Below are 19,679 nucleotides of genomic sequence, written 5' to 3'. Positions count from 1 at the left end.
TGGGCGTAACCACACTTTTTTTAGTTACTAGATAAGTAACCCTACTTACTCTTAAAAACAGATTGAAAATATTGTAAAAAACTTCCATTTTATAGCACAAAAAAGGACTGCCTACACAATGGTGCTATTTTTTTTACCGCAGTTTATACACGAACAAATGAGAATCTACTGTGATAGTCCGATCGTTACGAGTGATACATCAATTAAAAGTTATAAAATTAAATCAATTAGCTTGGGAGAAAGAGCGGTGAAAGTGTAAAAGTAAAGTTTTTGAAATGAAAATCTACTGTAATCGTCCGATGATTCGAGTGATATATAAATCGAAAGGTATTGGAAAAACTAAAAGGATTGCATAACAAGACTTTGAAAAACACAATTGGTTTGGGAGAAAGAGCGGTGAAAGTGTAAAGTGAAAGTTTATAACATTTTATCTGTTCGGGCCGGTGGGGATAAACACCCCCCGCTATTAACCTACTTGTATTTTCACTTAAAATACGCCTCAACTGTCAAAATCGGATGCTCCGTTCAAAAGTAATTCGCAAAACAAGACTTCGGGGGACCTCTCAAAATGAATATTTTATTTGTTTGTCAGTTTGTCCCAAAACGTTATTTTAGAGTCCTGAAAATTCTGGACGGTGTAAAGCAGCTCAATATAAGAAACATTAGTTCTACCACTTTTGGAAAAACTAGCTAGGTTTGACGAGAAAACACCTATAAATACATATATTTAGTACACCCGCAACTTGTGAAGCTACAGGCTTGTGCTATATGTCGTTGAAAAGGTATTTTGAAATACTTTGTAAGCCTTTCTCACTTAATTTGTCTAAATACGACATTTTTAAAGTTATGGGCAAAAGTTTTTATACCCGTTACTCGTAGAGTAAAAGGGTATACTAGATTCGTCGGAAAGTATGTAATAGGCAGATGGAAGCGTTTCCGACCCCATAAAGTATATATATTCTTGATCAGGATCACTAGCCGAGTCGATCTAGCCATGTCCGTCTGGCCGTCCAGATGAACGCTGAGATCTCGGAAACTATAAGAGCTAGGCTGTTGAGATTTGGCGAGCAGATTCCTAAGCTTCTTACGCAGCGCAAGTTTGTTTCAGCACCGTGCCACGCCCACTCTAACGCCCACAAACCTCCCAAAACTGTGGCTCATACAGTTTTGATGCTAGAATACAAATTTTAACTGAAATGTATTGTTCTCATCAATGCCTATCGATTAACCCAAAAAAAAAGTGTACCACGCCCACTTTAACGCCCACAAACCGACCACAAACTTCAAAAAATCGCTATTTTATGAACGTGGATATCTCGGAATCTGTCAAAGATAGGGATTCCGTAGCCTTGGGCGCAGCGCAACCTTGTTACGCCAATACGCCACGCCCACTCTAACGGCCACAAAACGCCCAAGCCTGTGGCGCCCACAATTTTCATGCTAGAAAAAAGTTTTAACTGAAATGTATTAGTCTCGTCAATACCTAACGATTGACCCAAAATAAAGTTTGCCACGCCCACTCTAACGCCCATAACGCTTAAATCTGTCTACCGCCCACATAACCATATATTGAAATCAGGGGTAGGTGACGCATTTCAGTCTCCCTTCCCTTTCTATCTCCATTTCCCTTTTGTTCCTTTAGCTGAGTAACGGGTAACTGATAGACGAGGTACTCGACTATAGCGTTCTTCCTTGCTATACCCGTTACTCGTAGATTAAAAGGGTATACTAGATTCGTCGGAAAGTATGTAACAGGCAGAAATAAGCATTTCCGACCCCATAAAATATATATATATTCTTGATCAGGATCACTAGCCGAGTCGATCTTGCCATGTCCGTCTGTCCGTCCGTCCGGATGAACGCTGAGATCTCGGAAACTATAAGAGCTAGGCTATTGAGATTAGGCATTAAGATTCCTGAGCTTCTTACGCAGCACAAGGTTGTTTCAGCAGTGTTCCACGCCCACTTTAATGCCTACAAACTTTAAGAAATCGTAAATATGAACGTCGATATCTCGGAAACTATCAAAGATAGAGAATAGGGATCTTAGACTTAAATTCCATAGCCTTGTACGCAGCGCAAGTTTGTTACGCGAATATGCCACGCCCACTCTAACGCCCACAAACCGCCCAAGCCTGTGGCGCCCAGAATTTTCATGCTAGATAACTGAAATGTATTGGTCTCGTCAATACCTATCGACTGATCCGAAAAAAAATTTGCCACGCCCACTCTAACGCCCATTACGCTTAAATCTGTCTACCGCCGGTAGGTGGCGCATTTCAATCTCGCTTTGCTGCTTGCATATCTTCATTTCCCTTTGGTCCCTTTAGCTGAGTAACGGGTATCTGAAAGTCGAGGTTCTCGACTATAGCTGTTTGTGCCTAACCGAGGTAGACAATTGCAGGACGATCGCGTCGCGGCAATGGTAACGATGGTTACTGTAATGCCGGACCACAGGCGATGCGGGAACTGCGATGAGGTTGAGCTAACGTGGTTAGGTGCTAGTTGAGATAGTGTGATACGAGCCCTATTCCCAGAGGAAGTAGAACCGCGGAGTTATGAGGTGCGTTGATAACTGATTTATTCTTCATTTGCTACATGCTTATATACTACTTGGAGCACGGCAGTTTAGTGTAATGATTAGTGAAATAAGCTATTTTCTAAAGTAGGTAGGTAGGTCAGGGAGTTTCGATTATGGTCGCAGTTTGCGTAGTTGGCTCGGCTGACACTGCAAAATGTGCTGACTGCATTGGCGGGTCAGAGTACATAGTACAACATATAATATGCTGAACAGCCATTCTCATCTGCAGTGAGTGCTACTGAGCGCCTGGTACTGTTCCCAACTTGGCTACTGCTTGATTTGTTGGGTGTGGTCATGTTGAGTACCTTTGGGTACGAACATTCTCCCCCCCATTGAGGGGTACCCTCAATTAAGGCGTGATGTCGGTCAGCCCTTGGCCGAATTGTATCATCATTGACCGAGGAGGATCTTTCCTTCAACTGCTGCGGTTCTTGTTTGTGATTCAGGTCCTTCACATCTTCTTGATGCTGCTTAACACTCCGCTTTGCGATATAATTGCCATTACCGTGGGGACTGAACTTGTGCCCTCGTAAAACTTGATCATTTGGCACGTCTATGGACGAGTCAGTGTCGCTAGATTTTGATTGACTACATATATCTTCAGGCTCTTTATTTTATAATCCATCATCCATTCGTTGAATGAATCCCTTCTTCATCGAGTGAAATCTCATTTTGCCGTTTGCTTTCTTCTATATCAAATTGATTATTATTCATTGGATTTTTATCATTCGTTGGCTTATAAGCAGCGTTCGGTTCTGCAAAATCAACTCTGTCTTCTACCAGAATAGGGTTGACTTCCGTATGAGATGAGGTTTCTTTATCGAGAAAACCTATGATTACATACCCAAGCCTTGTGCCTTGGACCAACGGTCTATTAGGTCCTAGTTCAAGAAGTTTACCGGTTATTACCCGAGCAAATACTTCAACCCCTAATGTTAGGTCAATGGGTCCAGGTTGCCGAAAGTCAGGATCTGCTAACGGCAGTCCCTCGGGAATATTAAGATCGGTTGCAATCGGTACTGACGGTTGGTTTGTAATGACTGTGAACATAATACATACCTCTAATAGTGTTTCAAACCCTGATGTACATGATGAGAGCTTTAGTTTTGATCTGAATTCTCTATATATTTATTCGATTCCAGATATTTCAATCGGTGACATTTCCTTAAGAGATAGCAGATCTGCCATCCCCCTTGAGATAAGATTCACCTGTGATCCACCATCTATTACAGCGCGACATGTTTATAGGTGACCCGTTGGCCCTTGTAATGATACCTTGGCGGTCGCGAGTAGAGAATATCCTCTAGGGTTGTAGCCCGCAATGATTACTGTGCCGGCCACTGGATTGCTAGTCGGTCCTTGGTGTAACAGCGAATGATGCCGTTGCTGGCAGACTCGACAAGTGGCTGGTGATCCACAGTTTTCAACCTTATGAGCTGTAGATAAACAATTTGTGCATGCTCGTTTTTGAATAATGGCTTGGCGCCGTGTTTTGGGGTCCATTTCCTGGAAACGGCTGCATGCTCTAAGATGATGCGGTCCTAGATGACAAATCTTACAGCTCTCTTCGTTGTGAACTGACTGATAGCGAAGTGTTGCTGTAGGTTTAGCGCTTATCGTCTCCAGCATGCAAGCGCGCCGCTCAATAAACGTCAGTACACTCGTTAACATTGGAATTTCCGTTGGTGCATACGCTGAATTTTCCAGTGCATCTAGAGACTGCTGGTCTAGTTTTCTTTTTTTATTCTTGGACGTTGATGCACTATGGTCAGTACAAACAAGTGGCCCTACGACACCAAGCAAAGCTTGTTACGCGCGGAGCCCATCACCGTTTTGGGCGAGTAAACATAATCGCGGACAAAGAAAAGGACAATGTAACAATAGACAATTAAAAATACAGGTCAATACACGAATAGACAAAATACATCAAGTAAAACTAATTAGTTACTAGGGAGGATAGTATTATTGATTTAAAGATAGGAAGTGAGTCAGTAGTAGATATTAGATGATATAGTCTATTATAATCATTGCAAAGTACTCTAAAAGGTTCATGCATTGCGTAATTAGAGATACAGTGATTTAATACTAAAGGAATATAGTTTCTAGTGAATCTATTTGGCACATTAAAATGCAGGCGACCCAGTAACTCGGGACTCTCTACATCACCATGAATAAGATTTCTAATAAACGTAATACCAAGCATAGTTCTACGGTTAGCTAACGATGGTAAGTTAATTAGAAGTAGTCTACTAGAGTAGGATGGTAGTATTAGGCTTGTATCCCAGTTAAGTCTCCGTAAGGCAAATATTAAGAAGTTTTTTTGCACAGACTCAATCCGGTCTATATGCACCCCATATTGGGGACTCCAAACAGGAGCGCAGTACTCAAGAATTGGTCGGACTAATGAAATAAACAAGGTCTTTGTGACATAGGGATCATCGAATTCCTTCGACCACCTTTTGATAAATGCAAGCACGCCCCTGGCTTTATTTACCATAGTAGTAATGTGATCGGAAAATTTAAGTCTAGGATCCATGTAGACTCCAAGGTCGTCAGCATGCGTTATCCTATCTAACGCACAACCACTCAAAGTATACGTTGAGTAGTGGGGGCTGACACGAAAAAAGGTCATTAGTTTACACTTAGAACCATTTAAATTCAATTCATTATCCATGCACCATGTTTGAAATGCATTTAGATCCGATTGTAAAGCTAAACTTTGTGCGGGGTCATTATATTGCAGGCACAACTTAACGTCATCTGCGTACATAAGAACCCGTGACTTCGTTAAGACTAATGGAAGGTCATTTATAAATAATGTAAACAGGAGCGGACCAAGATGACTTCCTTGTGGTACACCGGAAGTAACTCGGATTAGGGATGACAAAGAGTTTTTAAAAATGACCCTTTGAGTCCTATCATTCAAATAACTTAAAATCCACCTAAGAAGATCACCTGGAAACCCTAAAAGGTCCAATTTCCGGACTAAAATCGGGTGATTTACAGAATCAAACGCCTTACTAAAATCAGTGTAGACCACATCAGTCTGACGATTCTTTCTAAAACCTCCTATAACAAATGAAGTAAACTCCAAAAGGTTGGTTGTCGTCGACCTACGTTTTATAAATCCGTGTTGACAAGAGGAAATAAGGGACCTACAACTGTGTTGTAAATGAGGCGTAATAATGTTCTCAAAGAGCTTCGGTATTGCTGATAGCTTTGAAATACCTCTGTAATTACATGCGTTCAATTTACTCCCTTTTTTATGAAGCGGGATAACAAACGATTCCTTCCATCTGTGTGGGAAATCGGATGTTTCTAAAGACAAAGTAAACAGTTTGTGCAATGGTCTACACAAAGTCTCAGCGCAATACCTAAGCACACATCCAGGGACTCCGTCAGGACCCGGAGAGTAGACTGGTTTGACCCTTTGCAAATCTAAAAGAAGTGAGCTTTTACTTATAACAGGACAACAAATAAAGTTTGATTTAGGAATGACATATGGGTAAGACTGATCTGGAGGACTTGATGTTGAATAGGTGGTTTGAAAAAACTGTGCAAAAAGATCGGCTATGGCTTGATCAGTGCTAGCAGCCGAATTTTCAAATTTAAGTGATGATGGGTAACTAGAAGATTTACGCTTTGTGTTAACAAAATTATAAAACTGTTTTGGATCCAGTGTAAACTGGGTCTTGCAACGAGCTAAATAGTTTTTATAACACTGGGCGTTAAGCACGGTGAAATCAGACCGAGCACTTAAGTATCGGGAAAAGGCAGCTTGTGAACCTGAAGCTCTAAACTTTTTGTAGAGTCTAGACTTTACATTTTTAAGTCGTGCCAGCTCTTTGTTAAACCACGGAGGTTGGTTTGAAATTTTAGGATAATACGTAGGAACGCATGTATCAAAAATTTCGTTTAATATGTTATAAAATATATTAACCGCTTCATTTATATTAGTACTTAAGTACAGATTGGACCAATCCGAGCAAGCTATAAGGCTATTAATGAGTGCAAAGTTCGCTCTACGAAAGCAGGGGATGCGTCTAGCTATTTTTTCAGATACTTCATACACTTTTGTACCCGTGTCAATAGTCAGCTCTAGCGTTGGGTGATAAGGGTCTTCTGGTAAAGTAATTGCAGAGGTTCTAGCTATGCAGACACAATCTGGACTGGAAACAAAGCATAGATCCAGTAATCGTCCTAAGAAATTTAATACATGATTTACTTGAGACAATGAAATATCAAGCAAACCGTCAAGAAAATCATGCTGCGTTGAAGGTAACAATATATTTGAGGTTTCGACGGTGGACCATGTCGCCCTAGGTATATTAAAGTCACCTAAAACTATTAACTGATCCCTATCTGATAGTTTACTTGAAATAAACTGGATAGCGGACAGATGATTCGCATATGTCGGGAATTCCGAAGATGGCGGAATATATGAACATGTTATGTATATAGAAGTACCCGGAAGGGATAGTTTTATGCACAGAAATTCAATGTCATTTATTTCGTCGGACGTTATTACTTCAGACGTTAATTCTGAGTCAACTGCAATTAAAACTCCACCTCCACGTCGGGACGGACGATCAAGCCTGTAAGTTGTGTACTTACTTGGAAAAACTTCGGAACTTAGAACTTCCGGTTTTAACCAGGTTTCAGTAAAGACAATAACATGGGAAGACAAGGAAAAACTATCAGTATACAATTTGGTCAACTTACTTTGTAAACCTCTTGTATTCTGATAATAAAGCTGAAGAAAAGAATCTAGTTTTTTGAGATAGATGAGGATGTAGATGGGGATGGCTCTATAAAGGGATTTCCAACTTCCTTTGAACGAATTTTCTTTTTTTTAGCTTCGTACTCTTTAACAAAAATGCCAACAGGCCAAAAATTGGCTGAGCACATAGTTGCAAAATGAGCACAGGGAACACCGATCTTAAAAGATGATACTTCCCTAGCATATGGAAAATTAAATCGTTCAACCTTTAGATCATCAATCTGAACTTTGTTACGGATATAGGCCGTAATGTCCAGGGATGAAAGGTCAGGACTTAGCCGAGAAACAAAAATTTGTTTCCGCTGCGGTACACAGGTGACTGTTTTAGGTACCACACATGTGACAGGTTTTGGTACTACGGCATTTACGGCTGCACTACCAGTTTCATTCGGTACTCCGGACGTTAAGTCAACATGCGGCGTTGGAATTATTAAAGTATTGTTTATAGAAGATTTTTCGGGCGTCTCATGCGGCAAAATCTCGCGTCCTTTGCATTCGGAAACCGAATCTTTTTTAGCTTTCGATCTCAGTACCATTTGTGCGGCGGCTGAGATCGACTGCTGTGCTGCAGACCCCGGATCGCCAGAGAGAGTTACACTAGCGGCTACCGTGGGTTGTCTATCGACCGCGATCTTTTTACGCTTAGGAGAATCGGGCTCAGATAGCATACGGCTAGTGAGCTGCGACTCAAGCGCCACAAGCAGATCCGTATTTTTACGGCTGTTCCGGATTAATTCCGTAACAGTGCTTTTTGTAAGCCGCCTTATAGAGAGTGCCTGGGTTTCATAAGCAATGCATTCATCACAATAGTAGCGCAAGCCACTTCTCATGTCGATTGCATCGCGTACCAGGCCCGAATAGCCAAGGCATTTTGCATGAAAAATATTCTCACACGAATGGCACGGAATGCTCTGTTGTCCAGCCGAAATCAACGACTTGCATTTCTTTAAATTGCAGACAGCCATTATCGCGATATTCCGAACCACAGTGCCAAGAGAATAAAGCTACGCAAGTAAAAGAGAGAGTTAGAGAGCGGGAGAGAATGAGCGGGAGTAAGTAAGCTGGGGGAGCGTAAGTTTTAGATGTTCCAAAAACAAAGTTATAAGCGGGAGTGCGGGAGAGCGGGTAACTACCGTTTAGACACTTACCGCTCCAAACAGCGTTTGGAAGAAAAGAAGAAGGCAATTAGAAAAAAACAATAACAACAAACACTGCACAGAGATTAGACGTGCAAACTAATTTTGTTAATTTAAACACAAAACAATCACTATGCACTCGCGAAGCGAACGGATGTTGTTAGGGACATAAAAAGTTATATAGACGTATGAAAATATGAATTAAACCCCGATGGTTTATGGACAAAAAGAACAAAAATTCGGAGCGCAAGACAAAAACACGACCGTTCGCTGAAAGAGTCTTCTTCTCTTGAAGATAATAAAACACAGGATTGGATCCCATGATTTCGTGCTGACATCGAGGTTTTTAAGAGTACACATTGAGTTTTTGATAGTGTCATGTAAGGCCCTTAGTTGGCGCGAGGAGCCGTCTATAGGCTTATGGTCAACCATTTTTGCTATAGCGGAAAATACTATTATATTTCCGTTCTGGTACCTGGCCTTCAATCGCAACCAGGTGTCGTCATAACCACCATGTGAGAAGGCTGTGTCTGTCAAGACGTTCCTCGCTTCACCACGAAGGGAGCTCTGTAGAATATGTAGTTTTTGACTGGCCGAATATGGTTTATTATATACCAATTCCACAAAGAGATCATGGAACCGTGGCCAGTCTAGATACTCGCCGTTGAACTCCGAAATGCTAATTGGCGGAAGTGCCAAGTTTAGGCTCATTGGCGCGTCGTTTTCTCGAAGCAGGTTCATTTCGTATTCCTCGTACAATGTGTGGAATTGAGCTAGCTCTGCTTCTGCCAGAGCTGCGGCCCCAGGTGTGTTGTCCAATTCGTCGTGGGCTTGCCTCAGTAACGCCCAATGGAGATCCAGGTGCCTTTGTAGGGCTGGGGTGACGGTTGGGGCGTTCGAGGCTAATACTAATGATGACTCCAATTCGTTGCATCTTCTCTGCAACTGTCGGATCACCGTGTCAATTGGGGAATCTCCTTTGACTTGATCTCTTGTTGTGATCTTGATGTTGGCCGAAGTTCGTCTGGGGGCCTTTGGAAGCCCGCTTTCAGTCGGCATGTTGTCCATAAAGATATTTTGATATTTTTCGACCAGCTCCTTAAGTGCTACTAGTCGTGAAGAGTACTCACGTCCAGTGGGTAATGCCGCTTGTTGGACTTCTTCATCTAGGTCGCAAAACTGCTGCCAGAGATCGTTTAACTGAGTTAGCTTACCGGAATAATAGCCGTCTCGGTGGCGTCGGTCGACAGAATCCTTGCCATAATTCTTAATGAGCGTTTGGATTTTCCCTTGCAGCTCGTTCTGGGTGTCTAGTAATCGATTGTGTATATCGATTCTTGAGTGACTTGTTTCCTCTATGAATGAAGTAGACATGTTGTGTGTCTTGGAAGCAAAGAATCCTGTGAAGCCGGATAAAGCTGTGTGTCCTGTGAAGCTGGATGAAGCTGAGTATCCTGTGAAGCTGGATGAAGCTGATCAACCTGTGAAGCTGGATGAAGCTGACGTTCCTGTGACGCTGGAAAAGAAGCGTATCCTGTGAAGCTGGATTAAGCTGAGTTCCTGTGACGCTGGAAGAAGAAGCGTATCCTGTGAAGCTGTATTAAGCTGACGATCCTGTGACGCTGGATGACGAAGCGTTGTTGGGAAGGGGGTTGCTTAAGTGTGATCCTTTGTTGGTAAAGGATCACGCCGGGTCACCAATGTTTGTGCCTAACCGAGGTAGACACTTGCAGGACGATCGCGTCGCGGCAATGGTAACGATGGTTACTGTAATGCCGGACCACAGGCGATGCGGGAACTGCGATGAGGTTGAGCTAACATGGTTAGCTGCTAGTTGAGATAGTGTGATACGAGCCCTATTCCCAGTGGTAGGAAGTAGAACCGCGGAGTTATAAGGTGCGTTGATATCTGATTTATTCTTCATTTGCTACATGCTTATATACTACTTGGAACACGGCAGTTTAGTGTAATGATTAGTGAAATAAGCCATATTCTAAAGTAGGTAGGTAGATCAGGGAGTTTCGATTATGGTCGCAGTTTGCGTAGTTGGCTCGGCTGACACTGCAAAATGTGCTGCCTGCATTGGCGGGTCAGAGTACATAGTACAACATATAATATGCTGATCAGCCATTCTCATCTGCAGTGAGTGCTACTGAGCGCCTGGTACTGTTCCCAACTTGGCTACTGCTTGATTTGTTGGGTGTGGTCATGTTGAGTATCTTTGGGTACGAACATTCTCCCCCCCCCCCCCCCCATTGAGGGGTACCCTCAATTAAGGCGTGATGTCGGTCAGCCCTTGGCCGAATTGTATCATCATTGACCGAGGAGGATCTTTCCTTCAACTGCTGCGGTCACTTGATCATTTGGCACGTCTATGGACGAGTCAGTGTCGCTAGTTTTTGATTGACTACATATATCTTCAGGCTCTTTTATTTTATGATCCATCAATGCTACGTTCGTTGAATGAATCCCTTCTTCATGGAGTGAAATCTCATTTTGCCGTTTGCTTTCTTCTATATCAAATTGATTATTATTCTGCAAAATCACCTGTCTTCTACCAGAATAGGGTTGACTTCCGTATCAGATGAGGTTTCTTTATCGAGAAAACCAATGATTACATACCCAAGCCTTGTGCCTTGGACCAACGGTCTATTAGGTCCTAGTTCAAGAAGTTTACCGGTTATTACCCGAGCAAATACTTCAACCCCTAATGTTAGGTCAATGGGTCCAGGTTGCCGAAAGTCAGGATCTGCTAACGGCAGTCCCTCGGGAATTATAAGATCGGTTGCAATCGGTACTGACGGTTGGTCTGTAATGACTGTGGGCATAATAAATACCTCTAATTCACCTGTGATCCACCATCTATTACAGCGCGACATGTTTGTAGTTGGCCGTTTGGCCCTTGTAATAAAACCTTGGCGGTCGCGAGCAGCGTATATCCTCCTAAGTGGTCGTAGCCTGCAATGGTTGCTCCTCCGGCCACTAGATTGCTAGTCGGTCCTTGGTGTATAAGTGAATGATGCCGTTGCTGGCAGACTCGACAAGTGGCTGGTGATCCACAGTTTTCAACCTTATGAGCTGTAGACAAACAATTTGTGCATGCTCCTACTTGAATAATGGCTTGGCGCCGTGTTTTGGGGTCCATTTCCTGGAAACGGCTGCATGCTCTAAGATGATGTGGTCCTAGATGACAAATCTTACAGCTCTCTTCGTTGGGAACTGACTGATAGCGGAGTGTTGCTGTAGGTTGAGCGCTTATCGTCTCCAGCATGCAAGCGCGCCGCTCAATAAACGTCAGTACACTCGTTAACATTGGAATTTCCGTTGGGGCATCCGCTGAATTTTCCAGTGCAGCTAGAGACTGCTGGTCTAGTTTTCTTCTGATAATAAAACACAGGATTGGATCCCAGGATTTCGTGCTGACATCGAGGTTTTTAAGAGTACACATTGAGTTTTTGATAGTGTCATGTAAGGCCCTTAGTTGGCGCGAGGAGCCGTCTATAGGCTTATGGTCAACCATTTTTGCTATAGCGGAAAATACTATTATCTTTCCGTTCTGGTACCTGACCTTCAATCGCAACCAGGTGTCGTCATAACCACGCTGTGAGAAGGCTGTGTCTGTCAAGACGTTCCTCGCTTCACCACGAAGCGAGCTCTGTAGAATATGTAGTTTTTGACTGGCCGAATATGGTTTATTATATACCAATTCCACAAAGAGATCATGGAACCGTGGCCAGTCTAGATACTCGCCGTTGAACTCCGAAATGCTAATTGGCGGAAGTGCCAAGTTTAGGCTCATTGGCGCGTCGTTTTCTCGTAGCAGGTTCATTTCGTATTCCTCGTATAATGTGTGGAATTGGGCTAGCTCTGCTTCTGCCAGAGCTGCGGCCCCAGGTGTGCTATCCAATTCGTCGTGGGCTTGCCTTAGTAACGCCCAATGGAGATCCAGGTGCCTTTGTAGGGCTGGGGTGACAGTTGGGGCGTTCGAGGCTAATACTAATGATGACTCCAATTCGTTGCATCTTCTCTGCAACTGTCGGATCACCGTGTCAATTGGGGAATCTCCTTTGACTTGATCTCTTGTTTCGATCTTGTTGTTGGCAGAAGTTCGTCTGGGGGCCTTTGGAAGCCCGCTTCCAGTCGGCATGTTGTACAAAAAGATATTTTGATATTTTTCGACCAGCTCCTTAAGTGCTACTAGTCGTGAAGACTACTCACTTCCAGTGAGTAATGCCGCTTGTTGGACTTCTTCATCTAGGTCGCAAAACTGCTGCCAGAGATCGTTTAAGGGGCCCCAACACTGTAACATTTTCAAAAAATCGATTTTTTTTTTTTTTTGCTAAATCAATAGCTTAGACATCTAAGAACATGTATGTAAAGTTTCAAACAAAAATTCGAACTCTAAGTACTTGAACAGAGCGCCAGACGCTGACGATTCATGGTACGAAGAGCACGAGGAATCAAAACTTTAAACGCGATTATCTCGAAACCATGTTTTTTGACCTGGTTGACAGCATAACTGAAAAAATTCTTATCCGATCGACCTGATCCAAATGGCATTCTATTCGGGAAAAGTGTCGTTTCAGTTGGACGTAGCCGTTTTTTGATATATGTAAATTTTTTTTTTTTATAAACAATTAAGTGCAAAATTTTACGTGAAAAAAAAATTTTTTTTTTCAAACAGCCGCCATTTTTTTTCTAATCAATATTTTTAAAATCCCATATGTCGAACGATAGCCAGTAATGTATATTTCAAGAATCTGTTTGGTTTTTTGATCTAGGTGGCGCCGTTTTGCTGATTTGCTGTCAACCAGGCAAGGGAAGTTTCAAAAAGACGCCATTTTGGATCAGCTACAGAAGAAAAACATGGCCGCCAGAAAAAAAAAAAAAAATTTTTTCCGATAATTCAAACATTGATTAACATATTTGTAAAGTTTAAAGTTAATCGGAACGTCCGTTTTTCTGTAATAAATAAAATAAAAACCATGTCAAAAATCGCAGTTTACAGTGTTGGGGCCCCTTAACTGAGTTAGCTTACCGGAATAATAGCCGTCTCGGTGGCGTCGGTCGACAGAATCCTTGCCATAATTCTTAATGAGCGTTTGGATTTTCCCTTGCAGCTCGTTTTGGGTGTCTAGTAATCGATTGTGTATATCGATTCTTGAGTGACTTGTTTCCTCTATGAATGAAGTAGACATGTTGTGTGTCTTGGAAGCAAAGAATCCTGTGAAGCCGGATAAAGCTGTGTGTCCTGTGAAGCTGGATGAAGCTGAGTATCCTGTGAAGCTGGATGAAGCTGATCAACCTGTGAAGCTGGATGAAGCTGACGTTCCTGTGACGCTGGAAAAGAAGCGTATCCTGTGAAGCTGGATTAAGCTGAGTTCCTGTGACGCTGGAAGAAGAAGCGTATCCTGTGAAGCTGTATTAAGCTGACGATCCTGTGACGCTGGATGACGAAGCGTTGTTGGGAAGGGGGTTGCTTAAGTGTGATCCTTTGTTGGTAAAGGATCACGCCGGGTCACCAATGTTTGTGCCTAACCGAGGTAGACAATTGCAGGACGATCGCGTCGCGGCAATGGTAACGATGGTTACTGTAAGGCCGGACCACAGGCGATGCGGGAACTGCGATGAGGTTGAGCTAACGTGGTTAGCTGCTAGTTGAGATAGTGTGATACGAGCCCTATTCCCAGAGGAAGTAGAACCGCGGAGTTATGAGGTGCGTTGATAACTGATTTATTCTTCATTTGCTACATGCTTATATACTACTTGGAGCACGGCAGTTTAGTGTAATGATTAGTGAAATAAGCTATTTTCTAAAGTAGGTAGGTAGGTCAGGGAGTTTCGATTCGTAGTTGGCTCGGCTGACACTGCAAAATGTGCTGACTGCATTGGCGGGTCAGAGTACCGCTGAGACGGTAAGTTAGTGAGACATATAATATGCTGGTCAGCAATTCTCATCTGCAGTGAGTGCTACTGAGCGCCTGGTACTGTTCCCAACTTGGCTACTGCTTGATTTGTTGGGTGTGGTCATGTTGAGTACCTTTGGGTACGAACAATAGCGTTCTTCCTTGTTATATTCGTTACTCGTAGAATAAAAGGGTATACTAGATTCGCCGGAAAGTATGTAACAGGCAGAAGGAAACGTTTCCGACCCCATAAAGTATATATATTCTTGATCAGGATCACTAGCCGAGTCGATCTAGCCATGTCCGTCTGTCCGTCCGTCCGGATGAACGCTGAGATCTCGGAAACTATAAGAGCTAGGCTATTGAGATTAGGCATTAAGATTCCTGAGATTCCTGCGCAGCGCAAGTTTGTTTCAGCAGAGTACCACGCCCACTCTAACGCCCACAAACCGCCCAAAACTGTGGCTCCTACAGTTTTGATGCTAGAATAAAAATGTTAACTGATATGTATTGTTCTCATCAATACCTATCGATTGACACAAAAAAAAGCCACGCCCACTTCAACGCCCACAAACCGCCCACAAACTTCAAAAAATCGTAAATATGAACGCGGATATCTCGGAAAATATCAAAGATAGAGAAATGGGCTTTCAGATTTAGATTCCGTAGGCTCGAGCGCAGCGCAAGTTTATTACGCAAATATGCTACGCCCACCCTAACGCCCACAAACCGTCCAAGCCTGTGGCGCCCACAATTTTCACGCTAGATAAAAAATTTTAACTGAAATGTTTTTATCTCGTCAATACCTTTTGATTGATCAAAAAAAATTTGCCACGCCCACTCTAACGCCCATAACGCTTAAATCTGTCTACCGCCGGTAGGTGGCGTATTTAAATCTCGCTTTGCTGCTTGCATATCTCCATTTCCCTTTGGTCCCTTAAGCTGAGTAACGGGTATCTGATAGTCGAGGTACTCGACTATAGCGTTCTTCCTTGTTAAGTTTGAGAATACTCTCGATATAGTTTCAGTATTAAATTTTTAAAGAAGCAATGAAAGGTCAGAAGCATTAAGCAACCAGAGATTACTTTATTTGGTAATGGTAATTTGATAACAGATTTAAGTGTTATGGGCGTATGTGGGTGTTAGAGGGGGCATGACAAATTTTTGGTAAGGTTAATCGATAGGAGTTGACGAAACCAATACAATCTTTTACAATTTTTATTCTAGCACCAAAACTGTGGGCACGCGATTTTGGTAATTTTGTGGCCGACAAAATAGTGGTGAAGCTTCTAGAGCAGAACAAGTTTCTTTCAACAGGGTGCCACGCCAGTTCTACCCAATTGGTATATATATATGGCTATATTATTAAATGTCACTTTAATTTTCAGTCGACTTGCTGCACCACAGGTACCACAAACTAGTCGGATAGAAATTGGCAAAAAAGCTTTTGTCGCATGTGACTGCATGTGTGACTGCACTTACATGATCAAGACAGGGCTTTGTTGAAACCAAAGCCCAGGTTTTAAGCTTTCTCAACATAGTCCAACTCGTAGAGTAAAAGGGTATACTAGATTCGTCGGAAAGTATGTAACAAGTAGAAGGAATCGTTTCCGACGCGATAAAGTATAGATATTCTTGATCAGGATTACTAGCCGAGTCCAGCTAGCCATGTTGGCATGTAGATTCTTGCGCAGCGCAAGTTTGTTTCATCAGGGTGTCACGCCCACAATCGCCCATAACGCTGGCGTCCGTCTAGCGCCAACATTTTTTAATATTTTGTACAAATTTAAATGAGATATTGTTCCTACTATTAATACCCATCTACATGCCAAAAACTACAACATAAATCATACCATTTTATAAAGTTATAACCAAACAACAATAAATAATTAGAAAACTTAATAGAGTGCGAGAGGTTTGGAGATATATTCATACATGCATACGACATTTCAATAGCTTCAGCTAGGTTTCACGTTATGTGGCGTGTTTGTGAAATCTCGTGAGCAGCCGATAGGAGTGAATGACAGGTGACGCTTTTTAGTTGGCTGAGTAACTGGTATCTGATAGTCGAGGCCGTTGACTATAGTATTTTTTTTGGAGATGACCAAGCTCAAGCCATTCTTTGTAGCCCAGTTATCAACATTTAACATAGTAATACATTCATTAACTAAACTTAACGGTCCGCATACATATCTACGTTACACATAGATAATTCCTCAGACAAATCATAACTATACATGAAAATCAATGATGGCCCTTATACAGAGCCCTGAGGTACAGCACGATAGGATGTTTCAAAACTTAATATGTTTTCTTTAATATCATCTGCTTGCTTTTTATTTGTGACATAGAACGACTTTAGTTGTATGGTTGTGTCACAAAATGTAAATATTTCTGCAGTTTTATTATCAATATTTTGTTGTAAACTGTGCCGAATGTATTACTAAAGCAGTGTTAAAGTTATTTTACTTGCATCAGTTTCCCAACGTGCGTCCTCTACTATCTTGATAATAGCATTTGTGCAGCTTCTCTGTTTACAGAAGCCTGCTTGATCATTATTTAAGAAATAGTTCATGGTTAAGTATCGATTTATTTACCCGGCAATTATCTTTTCGAATATATTTGAACAGTACGACAGTATTGAGATAGACCTATAATCATTATTTCCCTTGGGTATAGGCATAGTTTTTGCTAATTTCCAGTTCTCTGAATAGGTGGTTGTGGTTATTGCTGTGTTTAACAAATGAGCAAGTTGGTCAATGATTTTTGACAGTATTATTTTTATAAAGTTTGGACTTACATCACAAATCCTCTAGCTTTTGATTTAATTTGTAGGATATCTAAGACATTTCATTGATTCACACAAACATAAACAAAACAATTAATCAAACTATCTACAGTCTCTGTCGTTTCATACGTTCTATAGTCATATGTTTAAGAAGTTCCTATTAAGGTCGTCCACATTTCATGGTCTCTTACTCTATGAGTAACAGTTATAATTAACTGGAACAAAGAATAAAAAAAAACTGCTCTTTATAATAAAAGTATGAATTATTTATACCCTAAAAGTTTCCTTAGAAAGATTTTAAAGCTATGCTAGTTTTTGATGCAAAAAAAGAGCGATTCAAAATGCATTTTAATTATAATAAATGTAAGTTTTGTATGAGCTAACACAATTTAAAGATTTTAAAATATTACGAATTTGGCACGACTTAAAGCGCTGCGCTAGGGTGACTAGTTTGCAAAAACGGAAAACGTCGCTCACACACTTTAAAATGTAAAAAGTGTTAATATGTTACATAGTTAAAACTAAAATACAGATTCTACTAATGCATATGAAGCTCACATTTTACACAACTTATTCAACTATTCTTATGTTAATCATTTTGTGTGATGAGGTGTTTAAAACTTTTGAATCCGCTAAAATTAAACAGTGCAAGATAAACAAACAAGATATGGGTTGTTATACTTGGTTCTTCCGGTGAAAAAATATTTGGAAATTTTCTTAGAGGACCCCAAGTTGCGTGTCACGTTGGACGTGGAAATAGTTTATTATAAATAAGAATGATTACTTACATTTCGAATTCCAAACGGAGGGCGCTCTGCGTAAATATTTTGTTGCGCGAGAAGCTTGTCGTTATATTGGGACACAATGCCCTTAATGCGTAAGTTGGCCGCCACATCGCTCAACGTCAGGAGGAGAAGATCGCGGTTCGGCAGACTAACTCCGTGAATGAACTCTAACTCAGAGATCTGAAGGTGTGAAATATTGTCCTTGTAAAGACGATTGTCACCCGCGGCAAACTCCCAATCCAGCCGCAGAGAGCTTACATTCATGAGCCTGCGATTATTTGAATCCTGCACCTCAATCTCAATCTCAAATTTGTTATCGCGGTCTTTCAGGAAAAGTAGCGGGGAACGCTGTTCTAGGGGGCAGGACTTACGCAGATTGTGGCGAACATACAGCTTTAAGAAGCGCGGACGCACGCAATGCACCTTAGTGGTCACTTCTGAACTATAGACTGCAAAGCTAGGCGTGGCTAGGATATTATGCACTCGGTAAGTGAAATATGTTTCACCCACCTCGCGACACAACACGGTGAACGCGGTAATGGCATTTTCTGTGTCAAAGTCTACCTCAGAGACCTTGATTACTTTGTCGTCAAAACTAGTAGACTTGGTGAGCTCTGCTGCTAGGCTAAAAACACGGTGCGGTCCGTGAGTGTAGATTATATTGCGAGATGACCCAATGGGAAGCACGACCTCGTTATCAAGGGGATTAAGCACTCTCAATGGCTCGAATACGTAGAGGTCAACGCTGTCGTGAATAACTTTGTCCTGGAACATGTACGAAACACGTAGCAAGGTACTTCCCACGGCTGTGGCTCGCAGCCGCAGCACATGACACGCTTTACTGACCGGATTTTCCGCTCCCTCGTTATCTTCCAGCTGTAGAATGTTCTCGCTGAAGTCAAGCTGAAAGTGGAGGTTGTCGCAGTTCGTGTAGGCAACGTCTGAATTGTTAATCCGAGCGTACACACCCACGTGCACGTGCACGTAGTCCTTCAGGGAGGTTTCAAAGTTACTGCGCTGGATCTGGAGTCGTTTAGGGGGCAGGAAGTATATATGCGCTTGTCGGAAGATTTTCTGGTTCTTTGCCAGAGCCACCTTTACCGTAGTATGGCCGTCGAGCCAACTGATATCCTCAAATATCTTCTGAGACACGAAGGACGTATCTCGAATTTCAGTTGTGGCTTGGCCCTGAGCATCAATTTGCAGCACCTGCGGGTTTCCAGAAAACCAGGCGTAGTTTTGATCGCCGCCAGAAGCATGGAACTGCATCTTTAATGGCTTCAAGCTGTTTGGATCAAAAGGCAGCACCACCATTGTAGGCATCAGGTGAAGCTCCTCAAATATCTGAAGCTCTGCTTGCACCGACAGCTGCAACATAAAAAAAATAAACAACTTATTTATAAGGACCATTTTGAACAAAAAAAACTTTGAAATCCGAAGTTTGTGTTAAGTGAGATACTTAAGCTTATGCATTTTGTATACTTGTTAATCGAAAGATACGTTGTAATCATTGAAAAACATGTAACAGGTAGAAGGCACAACTTTCTGACCCAATTCTTCATCAGAATTACACACAAAATCAACATAAAATAATTTTAATTAATTATTTTCCAAAATGTTCATGTATTTTGTGGTTTTATTATTTTGGGTCATTCAATTGTGTTCAGCAATAAAATTAGTAGATTTTGCATATTATGAATATC

General features: G+C 41.8%; 1 protein-coding gene across 7 annotated transcripts in view; it reads right to left on the bottom strand.

Annotated features, from left to right (window-relative positions):
• Window positions 1-19,679, bottom strand: part of LOC119562453 (nuclear pore membrane glycoprotein 210) — a 586,123-nt gene that overhangs the window by 535,984 nt on the left and 30,460 nt on the right. For all 7 annotated transcript variants that reach the window (XR_005221847.1, XR_005221848.1, XM_037875640.1 and 4 more), the window contains exon 3: window positions 17,980-19,344. Coding sequence is in view for 5 of the 7 variants with exons in the window: in XM_037875640.1 (XP_037731568.1) it covers window positions 17,980-19,344 (1,365 nt within the window). In the remaining 2 variants the exon portion in view is untranslated. The remainder of the gene's footprint in view (window positions 1-17,979; window positions 19,345-19,679) is intronic.

This window comes from Drosophila subpulchrella, unplaced genomic scaffold (assembly GCF_014743375.2).
Source record: "Drosophila subpulchrella strain 33 F10 #4 breed RU33 unplaced genomic scaffold, RU_Dsub_v1.1 Primary Assembly Seq48, whole genome shotgun sequence".
Taxonomy (NCBI): Eukaryota; Metazoa; Arthropoda; class Insecta; order Diptera; family Drosophilidae; genus Drosophila; species Drosophila subpulchrella.
Note: the sequence above shows the minus strand (reverse complement) of the source record. Positions and strands in the feature narration are given on the sequence as shown.